General features: G+C 42.4%; 1 protein-coding gene across 5 annotated transcripts in view; it reads left to right on the top strand.

The window, feature by feature from the left end:
- Window positions 1-12,266, top strand: part of REPS2 (RALBP1 associated Eps domain containing 2) — a 241,568-nt gene that overhangs the window by 89,569 nt on the left and 139,733 nt on the right. For all 5 annotated transcript variants that reach the window (XM_081223252.1, XM_081223250.1, XM_081223251.1 and 2 more), the window contains exon 5: window positions 6,624-6,721. In XM_081223252.1, coding sequence (XP_081079378.1) covers window positions 6,624-6,721 — 98 coding nt within the window. The remainder of the gene's footprint in view (window positions 1-6,623; window positions 6,722-12,266) is intronic.

The raw sequence follows: 12,266 nt of genomic DNA, 5'->3' as shown, positions 1-12,266 counted from the left end.
TTATGAATAAGGATGCTATGAACATTCGTGTGTGTCTTTTTGTGACACTGTTGTCATTTTCCTGGCATCAAGAAGTGGAATTACTGCACCTTAGTGTAGGTGTATAAGAAACTGCCAAAGAGTTTCACCAAGTGGCTGCACACTCCCACTGGCAACATATGAGAGTTCAGTGATTCTTGCCAGCAGTTGGTACTCTAGTTTCTTTCTTCAGTGTTTTTAATCTTAGCTATTCTATTACATGTGAAGTGACATCTCCTTGTGACATCTCTTTTCTTCTTGAAATATTGTTTTCTAAGTTTCTGTTGCCCCTTCTTACATCATAATCCTTAAACTTGGATTTATGCATTTTCAGAAAGCAGCTTTGCTGCTAGGACAATTTTCTAGGAATACATTTTTCTGGGGTTGTTCTCTGTCCAAGACTCTGCTATGATTCCTGGCTAATGGGGCATATGTGTATGTTTTAAATCAGACTGAGCATCTTTGGACCAGTCTGTGATTCATAGCCTCTCTTCTGCCTCTCTTCTGGGCTCCTGCTAGCCTCCTTTGCTGGATGTATCTATAGCTTATGCTCACTGGGTAAGACTTACGTGTCAGGCATTGTTCAGAGTTCTTTATGTGCACTATTTTCTACTTACCACAACCCTCAGAGGCAAATACTGCCATCTGTATTTTATCTATATTTTAAAAGATGATGTTTAAATCGCAGTAATACTTCTCCTTGCCACTCAACCTGTTTCTGGTCTCCAGAGGCAACTACTTTCTTTCCTTTTTTAAAAAATGTTTATTTTTTAACTGAAGTACAGTTGATTCATAATGTTTCAGTGTACAGCAAAGTGAATCAGTTATACATATTTATATATATTCTTTTTCGGATTCTTTTCCATTATAGGTTATCAAAAGATATTGAATATAGTTCCCTGTGCTATGCAGTGGGTCCTTGTTGTTTATCTGCTTTATATACAGTAGTGTGTATATGTTAATCCCAAATTGCAAATTTATTCCTCCCCTCCTTTCCCCTTTGGTAACCATAAGTTTGCTTTCTATGTCTGTGAGTCTATTTCTGTTTTGTAAACATTTATTTATTATTTATTTATTTTTTGGCCTCTCCACACAGCATGTGGCATCTTAATTCCTCAACCAGGGATTGAACTCATGCCCCCTTCAGTGGAAGCGCGGAGTTTTAACCACTGTACCCCCAGGGAAGTCCTATATCACTTTTTTAGATTCCACATATAAGTAATATATTTTTCTTTCTCTATCGACTTGCTTCACTTAATATGATAATCTCTAGGTCCATCCATGTTGCTGCAAATGGCATTATTTCATTCTTTTTTATGGGTAAATAATATTCCATTGTATGTATATGTGTGTATATAGATATAGATATACACACCACATCTTTTTTTATCCAGTCATCTGTTGATGGACATTTAGGTTGCTTCCATGTCTTGGCTGTTGTGAACAGTGCAGCTTTGAACATTGGGGTGCACATATCTTTTCAAATTAGACTTTTGTCCAGATATATGCCCAGTAGTGGGATTGCAGGAGCATATGGCAACTCTATTTTTAATTTTTTAAGGAACTTCCATACTGTTCTCCATAGTAGCTGTACCAATTTACATTCCCACCAACAGTGTAGGAGGGTTCCCTTTTCTCCACACCCTCTTCAGCATTTATTATTTGTAGACTTTCTGATGATGGCCATTCTGACCAGTGTGTGGTGATACCTCATTGTAGTTTTGACTTGAATTTCTCTAATAATTAGCGATATTGAGTATCTTTTCATGTGCCTGTTGGCCATCTGTTTGTCTTCTTTGGAAAAATGTCTATTTAGGTCTTCTGCCCATTTTTTTATTGGGTTGTTTGTTTTTTTGATATTGAGCTGTATGAGCTATTTGTATATTTTGGAAATTAAGCCCTTGTCAGTCACATTGTTTGCAGATATTTTCTCCCATTCCACAGGTTGTCTTTTCATTTTGTTTACGGTTTCGTTTGCTGTGCAAAAGCTTTTGAGTTTAATTAGGTCCCATTTTTTAATTTTTGTTTTTGTTTCCATTACTCTAGGAGACAGATCCAAAAATATATTGCTCTGATTTATGTCAAAGAGTGTCCTGCCTATGTTTTCCTTTAGGAGTTTTATAGTATCTGGTCTTATATTTAGGTCTTTAATCCATTTTGAGTTTATTTTTGTGTATGGTGTTAGAGAATTTTCTAATTTCATTCTTTTACAGGTAGCTGTCTACTTTCCCCAGCGCCACTTATTGAAGAGACTGTCTTTTCTCCACTGTATATTCTTGCCTCCTTTGTCATAGATTAGTTGACCATAAGTGCATGGGTTTATTTCTGGGCTCTCTATCCTGTTCCATTGATCTATGTGTCTGTTTTTGTGCCAGTTCCATGCTGTTTGATGAGTGTAGCTTTGTAGTATAGTCTGAAGTGAGGACATGTGATTCCTCTAGCTCCATTCTTTTTTTAAAAATACATTTATTTATTTATTTTTGGCTGCATTGGGTCTTCGTTGCTGCACGTGGGCTTTCTCTAGTTGCGGCGAGTGGGGGCTACTCTTTGTTGCGGTGCGTGGGCTTCTCATTGCGGTGGCTTCTCTTGTTGCAGAGCACAGGCTCTAGGTGCACGGGCTCAGTAGTTGCGGCACGAGGGCTCAGTAGCTGTGGCTTGCGGGCTCTAGAGCGCAAGCTCAGTAGTCGTGGCTCACGGGCTTAGTTGCTCCATGGCATACGGGATCTTCCCGGACCAGGGCTCGAATCCATGTCCCCTGCATTGGCAGGCAGATTCTTAACCACTGTGCCACCAGGAAAGCCCTTCAGCTCCATTCTTCTTTCTCAAGATTGTTTTGGCTGTTTGGGGTCTTTTGTGTTTCCCTACAAATTAAAAAAAATTTTTGTTCTAGTTCTGTGAAAAATCCTTTGGTAATTTGATAGGGATTGCACTGAATTTGTAGATTGCCTTGGGTAGTGTAGTCATTTTAACAGTATTGATTCTTTCAGTGCAAGAACATGGTATATATTTCCATCTGTTTGTGTCATCTTCAGTTTCTTTTATCAGCATCTTATAGTTTTCAGAGTACAGGTCTTTTGCCTCCTTAGGTAGGTTTATTCCTAGGTATTTTATTCTTTTTGATCTGATGGTAAATGTGATTGTTTCCTTAATTTCTCTTTCTGATACTTCATTGTTAGTGTATAGATATGCAACAGATTTCTTCATATTAATTTTGTATCCTGCTACTTTACTGAATTCACTAATGTGCTCTTATAGTTTTCTGGTGGCAGCTTTAGGATTCTCTATGTATAGTATCAATTCATCTGCAAACAGTGGCAGTTTTACTTCTTCTTTTCCAATTTGTATGCCTTTTATTTCTTTTTCTTCTCTGATTGCCGTGGCTAGGACTTCCAAAACTATGTTGAATAAAAGTGGTGAGAGTGGGCATCCTTGTCTTGTTCCTGATCTTAGAGGAAATGCTTTCATCTTTTCACCATTGAGTATGATGTTAGCTGTGCGTTTGTCTTATATGAGCTTTATTACGTTGAGGTATGTTCCTTCTAGGCAGAGGCAACTACTTTTGACTCTTTTTACCTGTTTCTTCTGATATCTAATGTCTTATCTTAAAATCAATGTCTGTTCTGCTTTTTCTTACACATCTTATTCTGATGTGTAAATTCTAGGTATCTTCTCACTTAAGAGCATAGGCTGTGATGTCCGTCTCCTGGCCCTAAAGGTAGACTTAGTGGGCCTACATTTCTCATTTCTGTCCATTTCTAGCCTCTGTGACTATGGGTATTTTGCTTTTCTTAGCCTCAGTTTCCCTTATTTGTGAAATGGAATAATCTCTGCCTCAGAGGTTTGCTCTGTGGATGAAACGAGGAATGTTATATAAACATCTCTTCCTAGCACAATTCATGGCACATTGTAGGTGCTCAGGTATTCCCTCGTATTTCCTTTCGTGTTTCTAGAATCTGGCACCCGCTTTATTTTTATTATTTTATTTATTTATTTTTTTGTGGTACGCGGGCCTCTCACTGTTGTGGCCTCTCCCGCTGCAGAGCACAGGCTCTGGACGCGCAGGCTCAGCGGCCATGGCTCACAGGCCTAGCCGCTCCATGGCATGTGGGATATTCCCGGACCGGGGCATGAACCCGTGTCCCCTGCATTGGCAGGAGGACTCTCAACCACTGTGCCAACAGGGAAGCCCCCGTTTTATTTTTGAAGCTCTTAAGCATTCTTGAAAGTCACCTTCTGGATATCATTCATTGGGTGACTGCAGATGGGGAGTCTTTATGGGGCAGTTAGTTGTGGTCTCTGTTTTAGTTTGACACTGAATCTCAGAGTGATGAAATCTTTAGGGTTCATTTTATACTCCTCCCCTTGGAGAAAGGGGGTACTTCTAGTTCCTTATTCAACCTCTTATAAGGGGATCTAAGAATTGTTTGTTTTGCATTGAGTTGCATGTTTCAGGCTTTATTTGGGAGGAAGGGGAGTAGAGGCAACGAGCCTTTTACCTTTTACCTTTTTACCTCCTGAGTTCAGCTTCAGTTGAGGAGCGAGGCAGGAGTCAGACTGATGGTGGCCTGAATATCAGCTTGGTACCACTAGAGCTGATTGGAGCACGTGTCTAAGATTTGTGACCAGAGGGCTTTAGACACTCATCTTTCCAGTCACAGGCGGGTGTGGACAACTCAGGCTTCCCACAGGAGTAGGAACAGAAAATCTGCCATTGAGGCCAGGCTTCTCCAAAAATGACCCACCGTGCGGCTGAGTGTTCAAGCCTTATTGATAAGATGTGTTTGTCTCTTCCAAGGGAAGGAAGACCCTTGTCAGTGAGGGACTGGAGCCATGGGCCAGGCAGCCTCCCTCCACACGTGTCCCTCCTGAGCAGTAGAAGCTCCCTCCCTCTGAGAGGAGCCAGGGGCAGAGGTATGTGAGGTCAGCTTCCCAGGAGAAGCTCATGACCACTGGTATCCCAGCCGTGGTACAGTTTGCTGTGGTTCAAGCCTTCCGACAGGAGTTAAATTTGATGTTCCATCAAAATGGGATGATCTTAAAAATCCTTCTTTGAGGGCAACACCTGCTTACCATGTGAGACTTATTTAAGATTTGGACTATGTGCTCTCTGTGTATGTTTCTTTTGCAGGTTTTGTATTTTTAATACATTCTTAGCAGGGTCAGAAAATCCACGTCATGGTTTGCCAGGCAGTGATTTTGATGTTTTAATGTAATTTAATGTGTTATAATACTGTGTTCCAGTTCCTCGGAGGAAATACAAAGAACAGTTGTGAGCCAAGAATGGTTTGTTGTTCTTAACGTGCTGTTATACCTTCTTTATTTTAAAAAGTTCAAAGTATGCTGAAGGTGTTGCCATAATAGGCTGCTCTGCTGTCTCTACCTAATTTTATTTGTAAGAAGCTACAGAAAAAAGGCATTTTACTTGTTTATATACTTCCAAAAACCTGAACTGCTAACCCACAGAGATCAGAAATGGTTTCATCTTAAGTGATAATTTCTCCTTTCTGTTGGAGCTGAATACTACCTGGTTACATTTAACTGTTTTCCTACCATATTGGCAAGGTCGTTATTAAGTGTTCTGGAAATAAAAGGAATGAAAAAATGCATTCATTTTGGTGGCTTAAAACCTTTTCTTAAAGGTAGCAAAATTATTTTTAGTTTGGTTATTAAGTGATAAAATAATAAATATAAAATGCATTTATTCCTTTTTGTAGTTTTCTCTACTTGGTTTTACATTCTTTATGTTAAGGAAAAGATGACAGTGGTATTTATTTTCAAAAATAAAACAAAATAGGGGCTTCCCTAGTGGCACAGCGGTTAATAATCCGCCTGCCAATGCAGGGGACACGGGTTCGAGCCTTGGTCCGGGAAGATCCCACATGCCGCGGAGCAACTAAGCCCGTGTGCCACCACTACTGAGCCTGCACTCTAGGGCCTAGGAGCCACAACTAATGAGCCCACGTGCCTAGAGCCTGTGCTCCTCAACAAGAGAAGCCACCACAATGAGAAGCACACACACTGCCACGAAGAGTAGCCCCTGCTCGCCGCAACTAGAGAAAGCCCGCACAAAGCAAGGAAGACCCAATGCAGTCAAATAAGTAAATTAATAAAAAAGTATTTAAAAAAAATAAAACAAAATAAATGACAATGTTGATTCTTAATGTTCAAAATGCATATTCCTTTTCTTGCTTCTTTGGGGGTGTGGATGATGAATGAAGCCTTTTAAATAGCAGGGTATATATAGAATTTACCTTATATTTAGAATTTGAACCCTTAAAACATGGCACTTTTCTAACTACTCTCATTATTTTTTATCCCAATTTAGGTTCACACCATTCCACCTTTCTAATTTATTCCTAATCTTAACGTGATATAAATATTTTCCTGCCTTATCATGAATTGGGTGACTGTCTTTAGATTGTTCAGTTAAATTGTACCCAGGGGCACCAAGGTTTGTTTGTCTTAGATTGCCCTGTCCCTGTAAACTCTAATTCTTTTGCTAATTCTTCCCTGAAAAGCAGACACTGTAGCAATTTGTGTGTGAAATCATAATTTTGGGGTGGAATCTTTTTCTACCATGCTAACTTTCCCTCCTGCTGTTTCAGCTCCTTATGAAGCTAGACAGCCCCTTGTCCAGCCTGAGGGACCCTCGTTGGGGGGCCCAGGAGCCAAACCCCTTCGGCATCAGGCTTCCCTTATCCGGGTAAGTGACGCCGCTGTGGGGTTATGCCAGTGGGAGACTTCGGGGGTATGGCTTTTTGATGGCCCTGTTTTTGTTTGTTTGTTTTGTTTTTGTAAGGAGGACATAAAACTGTCCCCTAATGCAAATATTGTACTTCTTGTTCTGTTGCTTGTGTATTTTCCTAAATCTTTTCTACTGTGTGTGTTTCTCCCCTTCTCAGTGTCTCTAGACTATCCAGGCTGGTTCTTAATCTTTGGTGTGTCTAAAATGCCCTTTCGTCTTTATCTGCTTAATCAGTAGGCACCTCCTTCAGGAGGCCTCTACTTTTTCCAAAACAGCCTATCTTATCTCTGCCTTATTCTTTAATATTACTTATTCAGTGCATAGTTCGCTATTGCCCATTTTGTTTTGTGCCTCCAGTTACACTGCAAGCTTTGGAAGGCAGAGGTGGTTCTCCTGTATTTTCTCTCAGTGCCTAGTTCAATGCTGTTTGGAGAACAGTTATTTTACAGGTGGCAGCAACTAGTTTCCTGTTTGTAATCGATACAGTATGGCAGAAGCACAAGTGATCTCCCAGTTTCTCCTGGCTACACCACAACTTAGCAAATTTCAGCTTCCCTTTCTCCAGTGTTTCCTTTGGATAAAGAGCTCTTATTTTTTCCCCCCGTGTCTGCAACTGTTATCTTGTATAGTACCTCTGAGTCCTATGCTGGTGAAGTCATAGTCCCAAAAAAGGGTGTATGTGTATGTCAGCATGAGAAAAACCCTGAGAAAACTGGATTGGCTGTTTGATTCTAAAGACAAGAGGAAGTAGGGTGGTTTGTATAACATTTCAGTTGTCCAACTTAGGAAGAAGGATCATTTATGCTCAGAGAGTTCTCAAAATAGACGGGTGATGTCAGATAGTCCCATAAAGAAGTGGGCTGGTATTCTAGAAGAGAATAAACAAGGCAAAGGGAGGTTGAGGTGTTCACTTTATAGCCTCTGGGGATGGGTGGGGCTCTGTGTTAGGCGTGGTACAGAACTTAACTTCTGAGGTAGAACTCTGTGTACAAAGAATTTTCTTAAAGGTGATAGATAAATATATATAGCCATATGCTGTGCATTGTGTATAATTCTTCCTCCAACTATCAGATCTAGGTATTGTTGTATCTCTTAGTGTAGATGAGGTAACTGGCCGAGAGAGGTCAAGTCATATGGGTCTAAGGTTTCATTCATAACTAGTAAGTGGCAGAGCCAGAATTCGAACCAGGCCCGCCCAATGTCAAAACCTGCTCTTTCAAATACTTTCCTATGTACGTTAGAGTCCCATGTTACAAGGAGACTAGGTTCTAGAGTTGCTGTATAAATAAACATAGGGTGTAGTAAAAATATTCCTGAACATCCCTTATTGGTACCACATTGGGGAGCCAAGATGCCATTCTCTCCTCGGTCCAGTAGAGCTCAGCTTTACCAAGTTGGAACAGACAGTTGTTTCTTCAGCTGAGCTGCAGATGGAGTAGTTGGCTGCATTTAGAGGTCCTGTGGTACAAAGATACGTGTTTTTAAACATGAGAATCACACCCACTGTGGAGTGATAGTTAACATTAGGAAAGGTATCGGAGGGACTGGGATTCATGTAAAAAATCTGTGAGGTGTGGCCATGCATGTTTCTGCAGAGTCTGTTCTAGTGCTGTGGAGACCACATCCTGAACTGTTAGAATGACGGTCAAACAAGCAGTAAATCCCGAGCCTCGCCATGGTTGGATGGGGCTCACTGGGCCCTTTCTGCGTAGCCACCTGGCTAAGATGGCCATGGGCTCTCACTTGGATTGGTGTCCTGGGACTTCTCTTCTAATCTCTAGGTCTGTTTTTCTGCTGGTAAACGTGCTTCTTGAGCGCTTCAAGCAACTAATGTTTACTAAATACCTATTAAGTGCCAGGTATTGTGTTGAGAATACAAAAATGAGGTATAACACATCCAGTCCCTGCCCTCATGGAGCTTATAGACTATTGGAGGAGATGGCCATTGATCAGACCATCACAAAGTAATTATATAATTATGATATGTGGTGAGTGGAAATTACAGTGTGCTTTGAGGATGAAAAATGGCAGGAATTTAGGTCCTGGCCTTGGCAGCCAGGGACTGATCAACGAAGGCTTACAGAGGGGAGTCACTCTCGAGTTGAAAAGGAAAGGGTTGAACCATGTTAACCAGGTGGGGGGTGGGGCAGGGGAGAGCAGGCGAGAGGATAGAGGGAGCTGTGCATACAAAGATGTTTTCTATGAGCTTAGCACTTTATACAGCTCTCTTGCAGTGCTCAGAGCTATCTTATGAGGTAATTCCTGTCATTATCCAATTTTTCAGATGACAAAACCTGAAGTATAAAGACCTTACTTAGTTTGCCTAAGGTCACAGCTAGGACCTGGTAGGGCTAGAGTTCAAACACTGGACATGATTTCCTGACCTTTGTCTCAGGAACCGCATGGATGATGGAACCATTAACAGATGGTGATGTCATCTGTTAAGCCTAGAAGCCCTGAATGAAGAGCTCGTGTTGGGAGTATTGAGGCAAGATCATGAGATCAGTGTTGCATATTGGAATTTGAGCCTTAGAGACAGCCAAGAGGAGGTGTCGAGGAGTTGGTAGAATATATGGGGCTGGAGCTCTGGGGAGAGCTGGGGCTGGATAGAAGTATTTGGCAGCCATTGGCCATTAGAAGGACTCATGGGATTGTGCAGAAAAGCCAGACACGTTCTCACCCAGGTCCAGGCAGACTCTGCATGCCCTTGGGCAAGTTCCTTCTCTTTTCTGTAACACAAATGAGCTGGAATGGATTTAACAGACCATTGTAATACTCTGCAGCAGTCTGATTCCCTTAATGTTTGTTTGGTGTCAGTGGAGGTCCCCCCTCCTGTTTGGAGCATTGCCTTCTGTTTAAGATGAGAGCAAGGGGCCTTTTTTGGGACAGCAGTCTGTGGTTTTCATGGCTGATGTGTTTTTCTTTCTTCAGTTCTTAGGTTTCCTTCTTACTCCTTTCAACTTGGTTTGGCTGAACTCCATGTCCCAGACAGCAAAATGCCAACCTGAGTTAGCCATGTAGATGAGAGGATGTAAAGTGGAAGATTTTGGTGGTAGGGGATTAATAGGGATTGGGTGTGATGCTAGGCTGGGCCGGGCTCACTCATTCCCCATGTTGCCACGTGCATGGGCTGATGGCAGCCTCGCTCTCTCCTAGCTTCCTCTGTGGCCTTGTATTCAAGTCCTTCCTGCCTGATTGGAAGAGGGGTGGCCTCTGGGAACGGGGGAAGGCTTTTAGGGACTCTGGGTCAGCAGTGTTGCAGCTCATGGGCTTGTCATTTCACAGGTGCTTATGTGGAATTCAGTCCCAGACATTGGAATGAACAGTCTTAATGTTTTCGGAATTTTGATTTTTTCGTTCAGGTGTTGGATGTTTTTCCCCTTGAAATTTCAGATACTGAGCACATCCTATGTTGGTGGGTGGTTGACAGTGGTGTGTAAAGAAATGGTAAATATTCTTTCCTGCTTCTCTGTCGTGGTGTGTTGATAGGTCATTTTGTGGTTTACTGTTCACAAGTGATCCTAACCATGTAGGTCACGTAGTCGTTTGTGATATTGCTGGCGTGGGTTTAGAATTGACCCTCCTGCTCCCACTGTCCTCTCCTGGTTTGTCTCCTGCTTCTGTGACTGCCTCTTGCTAAGCTTTTTATTTCAGTTTCCCTCCTTCACCTGCCCCTTGTGTGTTGGGGATCCCTGGGTCTAGTTCTCACTCTGTTACTATTTAGCTACATGGAGCCTGATGGCCACACCGTACCACCTGCCAGATATCTTCACTCGAATGTCCCACTGTCACTTTTTTTTGTTTTTTAATATTTATTTATTTATTTATTTATTTATTTGGCTGCCCCAGGTCTTAGTTGCGGCACGTGGGATCTTTGTTGCCGCATGCAGAATCTTCGTTGTGGCATGTGGGATCCTTTTTTTTTTTTTTTTTTTAAGTGATAGTTGCGGCATGTGAACTCCTGGTTGCGGCATGCATGTGGGTTCTAGTTCTCTGACCAGGGATTGAAATGGGCCCCCTGAACTGGGAGCACGGAGTCTCAGCCACTGGACCACCAGGGAAGTCCCCCCACTGTCACTTTAAACACATCTTTTCCCACAAAAGCAGTTCTCACCCTCCCACCCCTGGCTCCACGCCCCTGGCACGTGGGCCAGCACACGGCTCACTGTTTCTGATGCCCCTCCCATCCCGTCTGCCCATCGGCTACCGAGTACTAGCCATATCACTTTCTAAATACCTCTCTCCATTGTCCGTTTCTCTGCACTTCCTCAGGTCATGCTGCCCTCTGTCACCTAATCTACTCTGTCAGCCTCTGACTCTTTCTTCCTGCTTCCACCACTGGCCTCTTCAAATCCGTTATCCTCGTCTTGGACAAAAATCATCCTAAAAAACATGAATGTGATCCTCCTGCCCCCTTGATTGAAGCCTGTCCCTCTCTGCCCACTGCTCCCAGCAGATCACCTGCGGCTCTTGGGGCGCTGGTGTCGAGCCCCTGCGCACCCCAGTAGCCATAGCAGGCCCCGCAGAGCTGCTCAGTGTTTCCCGCACAGTCAGTGTTCTCTGCGTGGGAACCTTACTCTTCAGCCTTGGTCTTGCCTTCCGGGTTTCCTCCTTTGTCTCAATTCATCTATGCTTTTTCTCCATGGATAACAAGAAGTGTGAGAACTTTCTAATATTTCTTGTACCTGTGAGGTTTCCATTTTTTCATTCTTAAAAAGCAGTTCAGGGCTTCCCTGGTGGCACAGTGGTTGAGAGTCCGCCTGCAGATGCAGGGGACATGGGTTCATGCCCCGGTCCGGGAAGATCCCACATGCCTCGGAGCGGCTGGGCCCGTGAGCCATGGCCACTGAGCCTGTGCTCCGCAATGGGAGAGACCACAACAGTGAGAGGCCTGCATACTGCAAAAAAAAATAAATAAATAAATAAAAAGTGGAGAAAAAGCAGTTCATTGCTCGTCCGCTCATTTATCTGTGAGGTTCAGCTGGAGGGATGGGCGTCTGATCTTTCTTGGTTTTCCATCCCAAAGGCAGCCAGTGTGGTCTGTTTGTTTTGTATTATCCCGGGAATGTTTTATGTGTATGTGAGCAAATACAAGTATTCTTATATATCTAATATATGCAGTATACCTTTACCTGGCTTTAGGGAGACTGGTTTGGGAAATGAAATATCCTTCCAGCCAGATCCCACTAAAAAATATCTTTTATTTTAAACCAAACACACTTACTTTTTAAACCCAAAACATACGTGCTGTGATTTTTTTTTTCTCTTTATGGAAGGATGAACTTAACAGTCTCTTGGGGGCAAATTCTCAATACTTGCTGCTCTTCTTATTTCAAAGACAAAATAATGACAAACAGAATTTAGAGAACTTTATCACCGTGCCATTCTAATTGGGGGTTTGGCTATGTTTTCGGTGAAAGTTTTCTGATGAACAGGTATAGGAGGAGATGTTACACATTGGTAGCCAGCCACCATATAAATCTAAAAAGTCTGCAACTTGAAA

This window comes from Mesoplodon bidens, assembly GCF_964165515.1.
Source record: "Mesoplodon bidens genome assembly, chromosome: X".
NCBI classification, from domain to species: domain Eukaryota; kingdom Metazoa; phylum Chordata; class Mammalia; order Artiodactyla; family Ziphiidae; genus Mesoplodon; species Mesoplodon bidens.
Note: the sequence above shows the minus strand (reverse complement) of the source record. Positions and strands in the feature narration are given on the sequence as shown.